This window comes from Oncorhynchus gorbuscha, linkage group LG14 (genome assembly GCF_021184085.1).
Source record: "Oncorhynchus gorbuscha isolate QuinsamMale2020 ecotype Even-year linkage group LG14, OgorEven_v1.0, whole genome shotgun sequence".
NCBI classification, from domain to species: Eukaryota; Metazoa; Chordata; class Actinopteri; order Salmoniformes; family Salmonidae; genus Oncorhynchus; species Oncorhynchus gorbuscha.
The window spans coordinates 53618452-53637167 of NC_060186.1; the positions used below are offsets into that span (position 1 = coordinate 53618452).

Sequence of the window (18716 nt, forward strand, 5' to 3'; positions counted from 1 at the left end):
TGCGTTACATGGATTTGGGCAGGAGTGTAGGAAGTCCTATGAAGGATCTTTAAACTGCAGTAGTTTATGTCGTGTAACTTCAACCAATGCTATTACCCAGACCAAAGAGAAGACACTTTTACTACGAGAAACAGAAGTGTTTGTGTTAAGTCAACTGTTTTTCAGAACTCTTGTAGACTTCACATTACGTACCGTATGCACACTTGGATCCCAAGCTGTTTTAGGTGCAACCTCAAGAACGCAAACACAGATGAGGCGAACACCCCATTCATAATGAGAAAGACGTAGCGTAGCCCACTGTTAACCAGACTTCCCCCATTGTTACAGCACTGCACCTCCCACCTAAATCATTCAGTCATGTTCGGAACTCTGTGGTGCTTCCTCTGTCTTGGACTGATAAAACACCTCACTGTTACAGTCCAGGTAAGACAGAGGCAGCTGAAATAAGATTGCCCTCTGGTGGGCATTGTCCATAGCTGCCTGGCACATGAATCAAAGTTTATTAGCTGACATGACACATATTTTATTGCAGGTATAAAGGCAATTGTGGGTCCTCCTACATTTGTACCTTGACACATATCATTTCGACCTGTTATAGGGCCTAGTGTTCCTTGCGTTATCTGATGACTAGGCCCATCACTCAGGGCAGTCCCACAGAATTCTCCATGTAGTGTCATAATGTAGATAACTCTTTTGTGGGGCGTTGTAATATAAGATGTTAGGTGTGACGAGATAGCAGCACAGCGGTGTATGTCTCTGGATTGCAGTCTAGTAGTAGGATCCGTAGAGGTATTAAAGGTAGTTGGGTATAATCATTGCGCTTCGTTAGACATACCAGGGTACTTGAGAGTGCATAACACTGTCCCATAACCTGACTGAGCATGTATGTAACAACCAAACCCAAAACCACACTCACTATACCTTGCTTCATTTTCCACTGCTTGTTCATGTTTTCTCTGTCTGCCATTATACAGTCATGTAAGTGTTCGCTTTTACACGCTTACTACCTGCAGCCTTTTGCAAAATCTGGAAAGTGACAGATGGGATCTGTATGTTATTACTGGCAGGTGTTCAGTATCTCACGAAGGACATAGTGTAACCCAGTCTTACGTAAGACATGCTCAGTCGGGGCTGGGATGGCAGAGGGAGGAGAAGACGAGTGAAGAATAAGAGAAAGGCAGGCATACGTTATTTTAGGACTCAGCTCCCCCAGGTTCTTCCAGAGAGCAGAATGGGCCAGTTTCATTGTGATTAACGCCCAGTAAAGACAAGTCGGTCACAACAAATAATTGAGAATGGTAAGAGGCATCGTTGACAACACAAGGCCAGAGGTGCTATCTAGCCTGTGATCAATAACTCTACTATTCTAGAGGGTGGCATTCCTTCACCCCTTTTCCCTTCCTATTTAATCCCTCCATCCCAGTGCAGGCCTCTCCCAACTGGCCTGTCATGTCCTCAGGGTTAGGTCAAAGGTCATGGCCCAAGCTGGCATCAAGAGTTAGGCACATCATCACTACACAGCGTGCCCACTCTAGCCCAGGGAAGTCCTAACACTGGTGCCAGGCATTTTCATCCAGGACTGCCTGTCATAACATGAGATAATCACATCAAGACTGCCAGCAGAGCCCAAGATATATCATTGCATTGTTTCCAATGGGAACAAATGAAGCATATTGGGCATGACAAGCAAGCAGGTGGGCAGAGCCAAGCACCAGCTAGCAAGATTCTATTGGGGCATTCTAGCATGTATTTGCATATTTCCGTTAGTGGAATGCCTACTCTAAATGCCACGTGTGTAATAACTCAAAACGCCCTTGCACTCCTAAACAATACAATTTTTAAAACTTGTACAAAGGGTCAAGTGAAGTCTAAAAAACTGCGCTCTGTTCGTAACATATTTTAGGTTTTGGGAACAGAAAACTGTATTGAGATTTAATATTTAATCGATGAGAGAATAAGCAGAGAGTCAGCCAAGTTTCATCTAGCTCCATCTCCTCCCACTTCCCGCCACTGGACTTCCTCTCATCACCATATTTGGTGGTGAGAAGATGTTCTAAACGGATGCTTCAGATTTATACATCCTGTGAGACATCTGGCTCCTATCTGTCGTACAATGCAATCATCCTCTTCTCTCCTTCCTAATGGGAGACATTACACAGCAATCCAATCCCCAGTGGGAGAACCAAACGGCCCTAGCTTTCATTTCTCCACACTGATTATGCTTCAATGTAATTAGATGTTGAGGGGAAGTCAAATGCCATCATTTTCAGTGGATAAGGAAGGACATCTTTAACCTCTGCTCTGTAGTAAGTCATCATATCAAAAGTCTCTGCGTACTGTTTTTCATGCCTCGGTCAATATCCGTCAAGATTCTCCCAAGAGGTGCATTTTTGTACCTCTGTGTCATAAAAACGCCAGCTAATGCTTCCTGCCTATCTCCTCCCTCCACCCCTAAACTCCCACCCCTTCACACACCCCGCCTGAAATGTACATTAGGTTAAGCCCGACTTCTCAAGCTGGAGGAAAGCAATGCCTCTCGAGAAAATCTTCCTGTTTAGAGCTTCGTCCTGGGAAGACCCGTAAAACCAAGAGGAGCGTATTAAAACATGGTGTAACATTTTTCACGGAAACCTTGTGGGCCTGCCATGAACTGTTCTTTATATCACACACAGACGTTGGAGGGAAAACAGAGGGAGGGGATGGTGGGAGTGTTGTGGAGGAGTGCAGAAGAACAAAATAACCTGGCATCATTAGCTACTCAGCAGTGAGCCTCTCCCCGTCAACTTAGACTTGCTTATTTGGTTTAGGAGATGTTGGCCGTGGCTCAAAGGTTTTCACATCTGCTGAAATTTGTTCGGTTCAGGATTCCAGAAAACGGGTTTCTGAGCGCAGATGAGCGAACCAGGGAGCGGCCAAATTCACCGGGCGTCAGGCGGTTTTGAGAGCGTTCTCTGTCTGCTATAGTTACGCTAAAAGAGTTGCGCATCACAACAGACTTGTAAAAATAGCAGGTGAACAGCAAATCCGCACAGCACGTGTCAGGATGGTAGTCAGTCACACAGACGAGCATGTGTTGTTGTTCCATGCATGGAGCAGATTTTTAATATAGCCCATCAGACAACAGTGTGATGTCACAATTAGAGGTCCATCTGATACTACAATCATTCAAATGTCGCTAATAAGCTGATTTGAAAGTATGACAGTCATTCCATGTGTAATGTGATAGGACAACAACCTCTCCCTCATCGTCAGTAAGACAAATGAGCTGATCGTGGACTACAGGAGAAAGAGGGGAGAGCACGCCCCCCCACCCCACCCCCATCCACATCGACGGGGCTGCTGTGGGGTGGGTCGAGAGCTTCTAATTCCTTGGCGTCCACATCAAGGAAATTACAAGATCCACACACACCCGCACAGTCGTGAAGAGGGCACAGCAGTGCCTCTTCCCCTTCAGGAGGCGGAATATTTGTATTGCATGGGCCCTCGGATCCTCAGAAAGTTCTACAGCTGCACCATCGAGAGCATCTTGACTGGCTGCGTCACTGCTTGGTATGGCAAATGTACCACCCTTGACCACAAAGCGCTACAGACGGTGGTGCAGACATCCCAGTACATCACTAGGGCCGACTCCCTGCCCTCCAGGACCTCTATATCAGGTGATGCCAGAGGATGGCCCGAAAAATTGCCAAAGACTCCAGCCACCCTAGTAATAGACTGTTCACTCTGCTATCATCCGGTAAATGGTACCAGAGCATCGGGCTTTTGGACAAAGAGGCTCCGAGACAGCTTCTACCCCCAAGCCATAAGACTGCTAAAAAGTCAATTAATGTTACCCAAACTACCTGCACTGACATTTCCCTAGGATATATATACAAACCATATACACACACTCACTCACACACACTACATTGACACTCCCACACAAAACCCACACACATTCACTACATACAGTTGAAGTCAGAAGTTTGCATACACCTTAGCCAAATACATTTAAACTCAGTTTTTCACAATTCCTGTCTTAGGTCAGTTAGGATCACCACTTTATTTTAAGAATGTGAAATGTCAGAATAATAGTAGAGATAATTATTTATTTCAGCTTTTATTTCTTTCATCACATTCCCAGTGTGTCAGAAGTTTACATACACTCAATTAGTATTTGGTAGCATTGCCTTTAAATTGATTAACTTGGGTCAAACATTTCAGGTAGCCTTCCACAAGCTTCCCACAATAAATTGGGTGAATTTTGGCCCATTTCTCCTGACAGAGCTGGTGTAACTGAGTCAGGTTTGTAGGCCTCCTTGCTCGCACATACTTTTTTAGTTCTGCCCACAAATTGTCTTTCGGATTGAGGTCAGGGATTTGTGATGGCCACTCCAATACCTTGACTTTGTTGTCCTTAAGCTATTTTGCCACCACTTTGGAAGTATGCTTGGGGTCAAGACCCATTTGTGACCAAGCTTTAACTTCCTGACTGATCTCTTGAGATGTTGCTTCAATATATCCACATAATTTTCCTTCCTCATGGGTACCATCTATTTTGTGAAGTGCACCAGTCCCTCCTGCATCAAAGCACCCCCACAACATGATGTTGCCACCTCCGTGCTTCAAGGTTGGGATGGTGTTCTACGGCTTGCAAGCATCCCCCCTTTTCCTCCAAACATAATGATAGTCATTATGGCCAAACAGCTCTATTTCTGTTTCATCAGGCCAGAGGACATTTCTCCAAAAAGTATGATCTTTGTCCATATGTGCAGTTGCAAACCATAGTCTTTTTTTATGGCGGTTTTGGAGCAGTGGCCTCTTCCTTGCTGAGTGGCCTTTCAGGTTGTGTCGCTATAGGACTCGTTTTACTGTGGATATAGATACTTTTGTACCCGTTTCCTCCAGCATCTTCACAAGGTCCTTTGCTGTTGTTCTGGGATTGATTTGCACTTTTCGCACCAAATTACGTTCATCTCTAGGAGACAGAACGCGTCTCCTTCCTGAGTGGTATGACGGCTGCGTGGTCCCATGGTGTTTATACTTGCGTACTATTGTTTGTACAGATGAACGTGGTACCTTCAGGCGTTTGGAAATTGCTCCCAAGGATGAACCAGACGTGTGGAGGTCCACATTTTTTTTCTGAGGTCTTGGCTGATTTCTTTTGATTTCCCCATGATGTCAAGTAAAGAGGCACTTTGCAAAGAGGCAGTTTGAAGGTAGGCCTTGAAATACATCCACATGTACACATCCAATTGACTCAAATGATGTCAATTAGTCTATCAGATGCTTCTAAAACCATCATTTTCTGGAATTTTCCAAGCTGTTTAATGGCACAGTCAACTTAGTGTATGTAAACTTCTGACCCACTGGAATTGTGATACAGTGAATTATAAGTTAAATAATTGATCTGTAAACAATTGTTGGAAAAATTACTTGTGTCACGCACAAAGTAGATGTCCTAACTGACTTGCCAAAACTATAGTTTATTAACAAGACATTTGTGGAATGGTTGAAAAACCTAAGTGTATGTAAACTTCCAGCTTCAACTGTACACACACACACACACACACACACACACACACACACACACACACACACACACACACACACACACACACACACACACACACACACACACACACACACACACACACACACACACACACACACACACACACACACACACACACACACACACACACACACACACACACACAGACCTACACAACAGAAACACACATACACACATGCACACTCACACACTTTTACACTCATCATATGCTGCTGCTACCCTGTTCTTTATTTTACTCATGTTATTTAGTCAAATTGCCTTGCCTTCATGTACATATCTACCTCAAATATCTCATACCCCTGCACATTTATCTGGTAATAATAGGGAGGTGGCAGGTATCCATGGTCGACAGGTGTCCAGCTGACAGCTCCTCTCCGGGAGGGCCTTGGGCCCGCTCTAACCCAGCTCTCATCACCCGCTGGCCTGGCTACTGCCTCTGGAGCCACAGACACATACACACAGTGGTGGTGAGCTGAAGGGGCCTGTAGGGGCATGAAGCTGTTCCCCGTCATCAGAGACACCTCTTCCAGTGTCGGAGGGTTAAAGAACAGCACTGCAGAAAAGATCATTGATATTTGAGTCTGCGTTTGATGTTTATTTTTTGTTTTTTGACTTTCTAACAAGATGATGAGGGCTATGGACATCTGCAGACTCAGCAGAAATGAAGGCCTTTCTTAAAGCCGCAGCTCTGACTCGCTCCTGACTGACCTTATTTAAGTGAAAACAGAGAGGCAACTCATTGTTAAACATTTTAATGTAGTGCTCTCAGAGCCCTCCCTGCCGTGTAGATGCTTACCGCGGGGGAACATTTTGACGGGAGATTTAGCTGAAAAGAATCTGATTCTACCTTGCTGCCTGGGCCAGTTGTGTGTGAAGTGGGAGAACAGATGTGCACGGTGTCTGAGAGAGACAGATTCAGTTAGCCGGAGAGAACAAACCCAGCTTCTCCAACAAGCCAGAGAGGGAGGGAGTGAGGGAGTGAGTGAGTGAGTGAGTGAGTGAGTGAGTGAGTGAGTGAGTGAGTGAGTGAGTGAGTGAGTGAGTGAAAGAAAGAAAAACAGAAAGAAAGAGTGAGAGAGAGAAAAAAAACTGAGTGTTCAATGGTATTGATTCTCTGCCAGGAAAACAATCCTTTCCCGTTTGAAGTGTTCTCTGCTCTGCTATTTCCTTCTGGTTTGCAGACTGCTGGGGGATTACTTAAAAAATATCGATAATTGCAGGTCCATTTTTCTGGACGCTAATATTTCAGGGCAGTCGGAGGCCCAGGGGTGTACAATATCATGATTGAGTCGCCGGCCACATTGAGCCTGGAAAAGTTACTAGGTTAAGTTCCCCCGTCCAAACCCTGTCATTAAAACGGGTGCATAGCTGGCTCACTAGCTCATCCTTGACAACTGGGAAATATTTACTCATCTCGACCTAGTGAACGATGGCCATTTCACAGCTTGCTTTTTTTGCCCATTGTTCCCAAAGCCGGTGTAAATCTTACTGCGTGAGTAAGTTGGTTAGAAAAACACAATTTGTTATTTTGTTCAAATTACAAACTCCTTGAGTGTGTCTCTGCTTTTGCAGTAAATTTCCAAACATCTGTGATCATGTGGCAGCAGGTGAGGTGTTATACTGAACGCTGGCTCCTCAACAGATAATGAGATAAAACATTCATTTCTCATCTACTACTTGCCATTTTCGGAGCAACGTGAACCCGCTCCTCTCTGCTCTTTCTATTTGTTTGTTTTTTGACATGGCCTATCCTGTTTTAGCCCTGGACCGCTTGAGTGAATTGCGCTTGTTTTGTAAGAGGGGATTTTCCACAGACAGTGCTGGCATCCAGTCTTAACCACAAGCATCTGAGAGCTCCTCAATCTGGTGGTCAGAGAGAGAGAGAGAGAGAGAGAGAGACTGCCACGTTAGATTAATGGGGGGGGGGGGGTGAAAAAACAAGTCTAAAATAAAACATGATGGGGGGTTGCTTGCTGACAGGGAAATAGGGGCTATGGGGACATGTGAGCCCTCTGTTGACTGGGAGCTGCTCAGAGTGTGGCGTGGAGCAGGAGGCCAGGCCAGGAGAGGGTTGGGATGGGGGAGTAGGGAGCAGGGAGGGAGCAGTGTGGGGGGTGATGGGAGGAAAACTCTAGACCCGGCCTTGGGAGGAAGTACTCTTTCTGTCACCCTATACCCTCTGGGAGCCCTCCACCAGTCCAGCAGGCATCCCATCCTGCCACAGCAAAATAACTGTCGTAAACAATCCCACAATTCCCAGATAGCAGCACACACACACACACACGGCCTGGCCTGGGAGGGAGGGGACAAGGGGGATAGCTCATGACACTATGTGCACAAGGAGAAATGACTTAAGCATGTCCGGCGTCTTTATTGGCCCTGATTAGAAAGGGAACTGAGAGCCCAGCCAATAATTCATGCTCCATATGCTCCATATGTGACAGAGGAGGTGGAGGAGAGGGTCGCTCTCACCTCACAGTGTTAGTAACCTACTGCAGGGTAACTCAACATTGGGGGGGGGTTAAGAAAAGCCACCGAATCCCCAGTGATTGTGCATACGTATGTACACCTACGTATGTCCCCTTTGTCACTTAAAGTCATTGCCACAAAGACCACTGGAACCAGTTCATTTGTGCATGGACAGTCTGTTATGTAACTGAATCAGTCTGACACAAATGGAAAGGCCAGAGACGTTGTGGGTTTAGAAATGCTCTCTCTTATTGTCTATTTATTTGTTCTCTGGCTGTCCATTGTGTGTGGTTATGGTAATTACGATGCTTTGCATAACATACACTCAGAGGTCTTCAAAATACTCCCCCAGCGCTTTTGGATAGCAGTAGCAGACAACAATGAAAATAGAAGCACCAGTAGCTGAGGTCTCGCACTCCTGACCGCAGGGTGTCGAGTTCAAATCCCGACCAGGCTACAGCTGTGAATTTGACCCTAATTGCTCTGTGGGGAAACGGAGAGCTTGAGTAGCTTCCAGGGTATCTTCACTGTGGACCAGGGCATCTGCCAAGCAACATGTTCAATGGAAATCATAGACCTCTCCATTGCATGAATGAAGAAGCATTGTCAGGGAGCATGAGAGCAAAGCTCATCATGGACAAGGTTTTCATGTGGCAAGTCAAAGGAGATTACGTGTGAGCACTGGCGGGGAGGGTTGTTCTTGGATCTTGTGTCAAAACCCGGTTCCTTCACTGGCCTGAGTCTGTTGTGGGAGAACTCTTCTCAGCAGTGCTAACCAAACTCTTTCCCCTGGATCACTCCACCTAATCCTGATTGGCCCGTAGGTGATAGCCATTAGTGCTCAAGTAAACCCAAGTAAACCCATACTGTAAATATAGAGGTTATTCTTGCCTCAACTTTTTTTGTTGTCTGAAAAAGAATGTCAATGTCTACGTTTTTTTTCTATTAGAGAAAGAGGAGATTGAGAGATTGAAAACAAGTGAGGGAAAGACAGATATATAAAACAGTGGGCAAGAGCACTTTCAGATCCAGGAGAGTAGAGTAGAGCAGTGGACGAGCTCTTCTCTGTCTCCTGACAGGGAGGACGTAATGTCTCTGAGGAGATGAGGCACTTCTTACCATCATTATTTGCACCTGCAGCAGCTGCATAGATCTGCCGAGTGTCATGGCTCACTCCCAGGCTTTAACAGCGACACGTTAGCTTTAGGTGGGCTAACGAGGTGCCTTCAACTCTCAATCTCTAGTTTCATCCTAACAGTCAACGGTTGGCGGTTTAGGTCACTGGAACGTTGCTTGCCTAACACTCTTCCCAGAAATGTGGCTGGTTGAAAGATTTAAGGCGTATGAAATTCTATTGTTCATCTCCAAGATCAACAGTCAGTTTGTCTTAATCTTGTTATCGTACCAACAACAAATGACAAACAGATTGTAGTTTATGTAAATGAATACATATGTCCCCAGGTGTAACAGAGATTAACTTTGAAATGTGCCAAATACAGCGTGTCTGATGGTCTGACACGGGTATATAGTTAGATAGATTATGTCATTATGGTCAAAGAGTGAAGGGGAGTGAGACAGAGACAGAGAGACAGACAGAGACAGACAGACAGAGAGACAGAGAGAGACAGACAGACAGAGAGACAGAGAGACAGACAGAGACAGAGAGACAGAGAGACAGACAGAGAGACAGACAGACAGACAGAGAGACAGCAGACAGAGAGACAGACAGAGACAGACAGACAGACAGAGAGACAGACAGAGACAGACAGACAGAGAGACAGAGAGAGGCAGACAGAGAGACAGACAGAGAGACAGACAGAGACAGAGAGAGGCAGACAGACAGAGAGAGACAGACAGACAGAGAGAGACAGACAGACAGACAGACAAAGGCAGACAGAGAGAGACAGACAGAGACAGAGAGAGGCAGACAGAGACAGAGAGAGACAGACAGAGACAGACAGAGACAGACAGAGGCAGACAGAGACAGAGAAAGGCAGACAGAGACAGAGATAGAAACAGACAGAGGCCAGCTGTGAGGAAATACTTGTCATTGTGACTGAGGTCGTAATAAGGAACACACGGTTACAGCATTACAACCATTATGGCATGGGGATACTCACTGGGATGTGTGTGTGTGTGTGTGTGTGTGTGTGTGTGTGTGTGTGTGTGTGTGTGTGTGTGTGTGTGTGTGTGTGTGTGTGTGTGTGTGTGTGTGTGTGTGTGTGTGTGTGTGTGTGTGTGTGTGTGTGTGTGTGTGTGTGTGTGTGTGTGTGTAACTCAATAGAGTGATTAGAAAGCTTCATTTGTGTGACCATGACATGGTAGAATAGGTTCTGTTCTGCTGTAGTGTGGTGAGAGGCCAGTAAGATGTGTAATACATACCACTGAATAACACTTACTAGCACATTAATGAGGAGTTGAGGGTAAAAAACAATGTTTCTGAGCTGAGGTGCATCAAGCCAACATGTCAGGTATTTAAATAACAGGTTAGAATGGAACATGGCTCATTTATAGCCACTGATGTGATGTGGTGTACATTGGGTCAACTGAGGCTAGACAGGTGTGGGAGGAGACTTTTCGGTTGGTCTGAATGTAAGAAGGCTGCCATCTAGTGACGGGTGTAAGTAATACATACATGGAGAGGCCAGACAGGGTCCTCCAATGATCTTTTTATGAGATAAGCACCATTGGAGCACTGTAAGCTTTGTTTTAACGTCCCAGCATAAAGGCTGCCCACATGCCGCTGACCAAAGCACACTGAATGACATTCTCACCACATGGTTATATGGGCCGAGCCATTACCATTCACATTAACATGAAACAATTTCATTTTTGGATGAACCACATGCATGGTAATACTGTATTATGAACCCAGGCCACTTCTAGCCCACTCAGTGGAAGTGTATGTTCAGGGAGCTGATTCATATTTCAATTAGCGCAAGAGGGAGGTCTCCGCACTGTGACCCTCCACATCTCCACCAGATGGTTACCACAGCTCTAGAGAGACTGTCATTAGCTGCCATTTGCAATTAGTCACATAGGACATTTCCTTCACGGCCACCCAACCTGTGCCTTTGTCAAGGCCAATGTGGTTTTCAGTCTGTTTCTGCTTGATACCAACTTATTTGGTACGACAATGATTAAATAATTGGCTGAAGCAGAAACAGACTAGAAACAAGGTTACCTTTAGTATACTGCCCTGTAGATATTAGCCTGTTACCGAGCCCGATCCTGTTACGATGTGCTTTCAAACCCAGCACTCCTATTTCTACTCAGCTGTGCGCAGACACCTAGACACGGACACACACAGGGGTGTAAGGTAACGGTTCTATTCCTGACAGAGCGCAGGTGGTCTATAAGAACAGCAGGTGAGTCGTGAGCACGTTGATTAATTTTAGCCGTTCGTCAGGGAGCTGTCGCGTTCCACTGCTCTGTGTGTAGTAAGCGGGACAGGGTGGGTTCTACCGGGCCCAAGTGGTCTGCTGGTTCAACTAGGTGAAATAACATGGTGAGAAATAGCAGCACGACCCGCACAGTAAATATTAAAGGGTGTTAATAGTTCATGTTGTCTGCTGTAGGCCCCGGGGCCCCCACTCCTCTGCAAACACATCTGTGCCACGCTGGAGACGCAGGAAGACTCTAAAAAAAGATTGGATCCTTTCAGCACGTCGGAAAACAGGTGCCACATCGCGAGCCAAAGCAAGCAAGATTACTGAACTCTTGAAAAAAGTGAGGTGTGTCAGCGAGAGAACACAAGAGGGGAGCAGCGGGGATTTGAATCATAAGACACTCTCTCTGGAGAGCAGAGCACGTCATCTGTTTAATATCTCCCACACATGGCTCTAGAAAAAAACTTCATTACCCTCTTATGACCCTGCACTCTGTGTCCCAGACTGACAGAGCTTCTAGACTTCCACTGTTTACATGAGCCCATCTACAGTATGTCTGCCTGAGTACCTCATCATAACATCACTCTCTGTCTCTCTCTCTCTCTCTCAAATCCATTCTGTGTGTTACTAATGTGTCATGTCTCTATCGTTGTCACTGAGCCTGAAGTGAGACAGGCGGAGTGTCGCTTATAGTAGCTAGCTGTCTGAACGTGGCTAACGAGAGTTCTTTCTCTCTGTGTTCTCTGCTCCAGCACACCACCGTCCTCCCCTTCATCATCATTGAGATGAGGACCACGCACCACCAGTATCCCAGCAGGCCTTGTGGACTGATAGCTGTGTGCAGCTTCGCTGTGGGATATGTTCTATGGTAAGAGCCCCCTTTTCTTCCCACAATGAGAGGCTGGACTCTTTTTTGTTGTTGTTGCTAATTGATAAGAGACCATAAGATGTTATTGTCCGTTTCCACTTAACTTTGGTTTTTAAATACAAGAACATACTGTACAGAACAGAGAAACATCACTTTATAAACACTGCATAGTAAAGACCAGCAGGCCCGCCCCTCCCCAGTGAGCATGTTATCAGGCTAGCTGGCTACCTCTCCTCTCCAGGCCCATGGCTCTGGCAGCTAGCTCCACTTCAACACCTGTTTCTCATGGCTCTGTCCCTCCACACCCTCATGATGGATGGCCCTCTCCCAGCATGATGACACACAGTCTCTCGCAAATCTCCTGCAGATAAAACAGTCTCTAACCTTTATCAGTCAGGAAAGAGAGAATGCGAAAGAGAGAGAGAGAGAGAGAGAGAGAGAGAGAGAGAGAGAGAGAGAGAGAGAGAGAGAGAGAGAGAGAGAGAGAGAGAGAGAGAGAGAGAGAGAGAGAGAGAGAGAGAGAGAGAGAGAGAGAGAGAGAGAGAGAGAGAGAGAGAGAGATCTGTCTCTGGTCTGGGAGAGAGGCCTGCCTTGTGACAAAACATTCTACTGAACCAGAGAACCAGACCCTAATCCTGACACGGCACGGCAGATGTAATGCTCACGGAAGAGGGAAGAACAGGAGAGGCTGGGAGCTGGAGGAGCCCTCTACTGCAGCTAACCAGGGCCGACAGCATGGAGAAAGGGTTTCCAGAATCACCTGAAATGTAGGAGTCCCACTAGAAGTGTCAAGGCCCCCACCTCTCTCTGTATTAATCCCTGGCTAAAATGAAGAGGATTATATCCCCACACGTCTCACAGGGTCAGAGAATCTGTCTCGCTTCCCTCAGCAGGAGAGGGAAAGTGCTGGAGCTGGGTAAATCCCTAGTCTGCCTTACATGGGGATTACCCAGCCATGGAGTTACAGAGAGAGAGAGAGAGAGGGGGAGGGAGAGAGAGGAGGAGGGAGTGAAAGAGGGATAGAGAAAGATGTCAAGCCTAAAGTAGGACGAGTTATGCTTCAGTGGCAGACGATCTGATCTGTGTACAGTTTTGTTAGTCTGTCAGACACCATCAATAATACAGACACAGGTAGGCTCAATAATTAGGATTTTCTAAAATCAGGAAACTGAGGAAATGCTATGTTACTAAAAGGAACATTGGGATTTTCCCCTGAATCCATGGAGTCAGTCGGAAAAAATATATATTGTGGCTTACGAAAGAAGCATACAGTACATCATAAATGAGGGGAGAGGTCAACGGATGTAACTGTTAGATGAACAACCTTGTTTGTCCCCACATGTGCAAATGGAAGACCTAATATTCCCATTCAATTAATTGCCCAATTGTTGAATTCAGCTAATTGAAGCATTTGCATAATTTACCATATTACTCACAGCTTCTCCATGTGGTCTAAAGTAGTCTAATCACTTGATATTAGTGAGATCACCTGTATTGTGGAGCAGCCTAGGGCCAGGGTAAGGGCCAGGGTAAGGGCCAGTCCAGTCTCACCCTGAGTGATAGCTTGGGAATCAGTGAGCTAAGGAGAGGCTGTGAGTGGACCAGCTGACACACTACTGTCACCTGTCACTAATGTGCCCTTGTCCAGTACTGTATGCTCTCTCTCTGAGACCTCCTCTGGCAGTTTCTCTCTCTCTCTCTCTCTCTCTCTCTCTCTCTCTCTCTCTCTCTCTCTCTCTCTCTCTCTCTCTCTCTCTCTCTCTCTCTCTCTCTCACTCTCTCTCTCTCTCTGAGATATCCCCTGGCAGTTTCTCTCTCTCTCTCAATTAAATGTTGATTTAAGTAGCTTTATTGCAAGTGAAATGGATAAAACAAAAGTTAAATGAACAAAAAATATACAGTAAACATTACACTCTTTCGCTCTCCCTGAGACCTCCCGTGGCAGTGACTCTCTCTCCCTGAGATATCCCCTGGAAGTCTCTCTCCTCTCCCTGAGATCTCCCCTGGCAGTCTCTCTCTCTCCCCCTGAGATCTCCCCTGGAAGTCTCTCTCTCTCTCCCTGAGACCTCCCGTGGCAGTGACTCTCTCTCCCTGAGATCTCCCCTGGAAGTCTCTCTCTCTCCCTGAGATCTCCCCTGGCAGTCTCTCTCTCTCCCCCTGAGATCTCCCCTGGAAGTCTCTCTCTCTCCCTGAGACCTCCCCTGGAAGTCTCTCTCCTCTCCCTGAGATCTCCCCTGGCAGTCTCTCTCTCTCCCCCTGAGATCTCCCCTGGAAGTCTCTCTCTCTCTCTCTCTCTCTCCCTGAGACCTCCCGTGGCAGTGACTCTCTCTCCCTGAGATCTCCCCTGGAAGTCTCTCTCTCTCCCTGAGATCTCCCCTGGCAGTCTCTCTCTCTCCCCCTGAGATCTCCCCTGGAAGTCTCTCTCTCTCCCTGAGATCTCCCCTGGAAGTCTCTCTCTCTCCCCCTGAGATCTCCCCTGGAAGTCTCTCTCTCTCTCCCCCTGAGATCTCCCCTGGAAGTCTCTCTCTCTCTCTCTCTCTCTCTCTCTCTCTCTCTCTCTCTCTCTCTCTCCCTGAGACCTTCCGTGGCAGTGACTCTCTCTCCCTGAGATCTCCCCTGGAAGTCTCTCTCTCTCCCTGAGATCTCCCCTGGCAGTCTCTCTCTCTCCCCCTGAGATCTCCCCTGGAAGTCTCTCTCTCTCCCTGAGACCTCCCGTGGCAGTGACTCTCTCTCCCTGAGATCTCCCCTGGAAGTCTCTCTCTCCCTGAGATCTCCCCTGGAAGTCTCTCTCTCTCTCCCCCTGAGATCTCCCCTGGAAGTCTCTCTCCCTGAGACCTCCCGTGGCAGTGACTCTCTCTCCCTGAGATCTCCCCTGGAAGTCTCTGTCTCTCTCCCCGAGATCTCCCCTGGAGGTCTCTCTCTCTCCCTGAGATCTCCCCTGGAAGTCAGTCAGTCAGACTCCCTCTCTCCCTCCCTCCCTCCCTGAGATCTCCCCTGGAAGTCTCTCTCTCTCTCTGAGACCTCCCATGGCAATCTCTCTCTCTCTCTGAAGTGTCTCTCGCTCTCTCAATTAAATGTCAAAGTGAAATAGATAATAAACAAAAGTGAAAAGCAAAAAATGTACAGTAAATATTACACTCTCTCCCTGAGACATCCCCTGGCTGGCAGTCTCTCTCTCTCTCCACAGATGGTACTTCCAATGTCCTCTGCTACTGTTATGTATCAGTAGCACTTTATGTTCAAAAGTGTACAATGAGTATACCAAACATTAGGAACACCTTCCTAATATTGAGTTGCACCACAACCACCTGGATTCACCTGGTCAGTCTGTCATGGAAAGAGCAGATGTCCTTAATGTTTTGTACACGGTGTATGTTACATTCATTTCAGTGGTTCAGCATAATTTAGGGCCGGTATGTTTTTAGAATCATCATCTCACTATAAAAAAAATGAGTCTCTGGATTCCTACAGTAAGGACACACACACTCACACTCAAATGACCAGACTCCTAACTTTATGAAAAGGAAGTGGCTGGATACTATAGAAGGCAGACAGACAAAGGGACATGGAGAGTGGGTGTACTACAGCTACAAAGGATCTCCACTTTGGCCATCTTTGAGCCTCTATTGCATACACACAATAACATACACACTATACACATGGATTTTGTAGTGTAGATATGCGGTAGTGGTGGAGTAGGGGCCTGAGCGCACAGTGTGTTGTGAAAATTGTGACTGTAATGTAATATTTTTTAAATTGTATAACTGCCTTCATTTTGCTGGACCCCAGGAAGACAGCAGCTAATGGGGAACCATAGTAAATGCAAATACAGACAAGTGGGTATAATTGAGCAATAAGGTGTGGCTAAGGGCTGTTCTTATGCACAACGCAACACAGAGTGCCTGGATACAGCCATTAGCCGTGGTATATTGGCCATATCCCACAAACCCCCGAGGTGCCTTATTGCTATTATAAACTGGTTACCAACATAATTAGAACACTAAACAAGCAATTTTTGGTCATACCCATGGTATACTGTCTGATAAACCACGGCTTTCAACACAACCAGCATTCAAGGCTCAAACCACCCGGTTTATAATATAAACAAACTCTTTACTCTCTTTCCTTATATATCTCTGTCCTCTATCATCTCACCCCTATCTCCCTCCCTCTGTCAGGATGTGCTGGGTGCATCATGTGACCGGCGTGTGGGTCTACCCCCTGTTGGAGCAGATCAGTCCCCTGGCAAAGGTGGCCTTCTTCTCCTGCCTCACTGTCCTGATTAACATCTACTACGTCCTGGGAGAGGTCCTCAACAGCTACATCTGGGACGGCTCCAAATGTAAGCCCTCAGCACGTCTGGCAGCTGCTCCCTCTGTGTGTGTGTTCCACAGTGTGGAGCGGGATAGCACGCTAAGGGCCTCTACTAGCATGAATCCTTGTGGTTTCAGAGCCTCTAGTGGTGCTCTCAATCACACACCAGCACTCACCCACGAGTGCAAACGAGTTCAAAAAAGTGTACACACACTAACACACACACTAACACACACACACACGCAAACACAAGTACACCGTTGAGCTTACACACACACACACATACACATTCCTGTACCTATTTGCATTTAAAGTGCGGGCTGGGAGGTCCGTGGGAGGAGAGCTATCTGCTGCGCTACAGATGGGGTAGGAGAGAAGAGTCGAAAAGCAGACTGACTGCAGCTAGCAGACAAATCCCTCCATCCCTCCTTCTCCCACCTGTTTAACACTGACCCACAAATCAACACTACCCTTCTGTTTCCTCTCACACCCTTCCACGTCCTACAATCTGCTCACTCCTCCCACATCTCTCTTTCCTGTCTAATTCATCTTCACCCCTCCCGTTTCCTCTTCTCCTTTCGTTCCTTCTCCTCCACCCGTTCTCTCCTCTCTCCCTTTTGCTTGTTAGTCCCTTCTTCCTCTCCTCTTTCTCCCTCCTTTCTTTCCAATCCCCTCCCTCCTCTCCCTGGTCTAGTCCTGCTGTGATTTCATTCATTTCTCTCTCCCACAGCTCCTTCCCTCAGAGCTCATATTCCCATCTCACCACTCCAACATAACCTCAATACACCCAAATGGGACATTTAATGATAGCTACAGTATATGAGGCCAATTGGTCTGCTATGAATGTTCAATTTGGCATTTCATTTTGGATGGAGTGACTACAGAGTCATATTAGAAATGATGGTCTCTGAAAATGTACAAACTCTTTAGTATTCCTGTTCTTTGTCTTACACAACTTCATATTCCCCCCTCAACACCACTGATTGAAGTAATGATTAAACAAGAGAAAACCTTGCATTGACATTCATCTCTGTCTTCCAGGTGTTATAGACACAGACAAGGCTAAAGCTGACTGAAGGCCATTGCGGAGTAGGAACACTGCATTGTGGGTCGCTGCAAAGACAGGCCCAATCCCAACCCGGACAGCATAATAACAACCTCTATGTAAATAAATTATTTTAAAAAATATGTGGGAATATGATCAGATTTTTTTCTCTTTTGAAAATAACCTTTTGGGCTTTTAAAGTGCTGAGTCCTCCTCTTGAAGTTGTTGGACTGTAGCTAAGACCTGAGATGCCTGTTTCCCGTCAATGACAAGGTGGGATATGAATTCACCACTTTGCTATGGACTAGGAGGTATTACGATGACATTACATTTACTCACGTATTAGTATTTACTATTTAATCATCCTGTTTATCCATCTCTACGACTCAAGTATTATCTGAACACCGAGTATACTGCATTAAATGGAATGAACTTATTGCTATGGGTGTGATATTAATCTTAAGATGCTTAGGCACTCCGGCAGAGTTAGCAAAAGCCTTGTATCAGGATTAGCTTTCTCTTCTTTTTCTCCCTTTTCACTGGAGAGCTTTCTAGCGAGGGCATCTCGCCTACAGAGTGGCATGAATGACAGCCTTTTCCTGGTTGTGTAGTGTCTAACAGCTGTACCATAGAATGTTATTTTCTAGGACAGCCAGACTTGTGAGCTCCACTGTTCAAAATTACCCTTTCTTGTTTTTATGTTTTTGTAAAAAGGGATGACAGCGTTTGACTCTTGAAGTGTGTATGGTCTTTCAATAAAAAGGTGTTAAGTTATTTCGAGCGAGTCAGATGTGTTTGTGTGTGTGTGTGTGTGTGTGTGTGTCAGTCAGAGTCTCACTACAGCTCTTCTCTTCAATTAAAAAGATAAATCACCACACTTGTGATTTAATGTTTGGCCTATATTTTCTCTGGCATTTCTGTCTGTCTTCTTTAGACACAGACTCTGCCCTAACATAACAATTCCTTTGTGCAGTGCTGGACAAGCTCTTAACGAGAAACACACATTCTAGCCCATAAGAAAATGGGTTAGCTCGACAGACTAAATAACCAGAAGCTCAATACAAAAGAAATGTACCC

General features: G+C 46.1%; 1 protein-coding gene across 4 annotated transcripts in view; it reads left to right on the plus strand.

Annotated features, from left to right (window-relative positions):
- LOC123995106 (androgen-induced gene 1 protein-like) overlaps nt 1–18424 on the plus strand; it is a 61345-nt gene extending 42921 nt beyond the window's left edge. For all 4 annotated transcript variants that reach the window (XM_046298437.1, XM_046298438.1, XM_046298441.1 and 1 more), the window contains 3 exons: nt 12165–12280; nt 16459–16622; nt 17636–18424. In XM_046298437.1, the coding sequence (XP_046154393.1) occupies nt 12165–12280; nt 16459–16622; nt 17636–17670 (315 nt within the window). In that variant the 3' untranslated portion in view covers nt 17671–18424. The remainder of the gene's footprint in view (nt 1–12164; nt 12281–16458; nt 16623–17635) is intronic.
- The last annotated feature ends 292 nt before the right edge of the window (nt 18425–18716 follow it).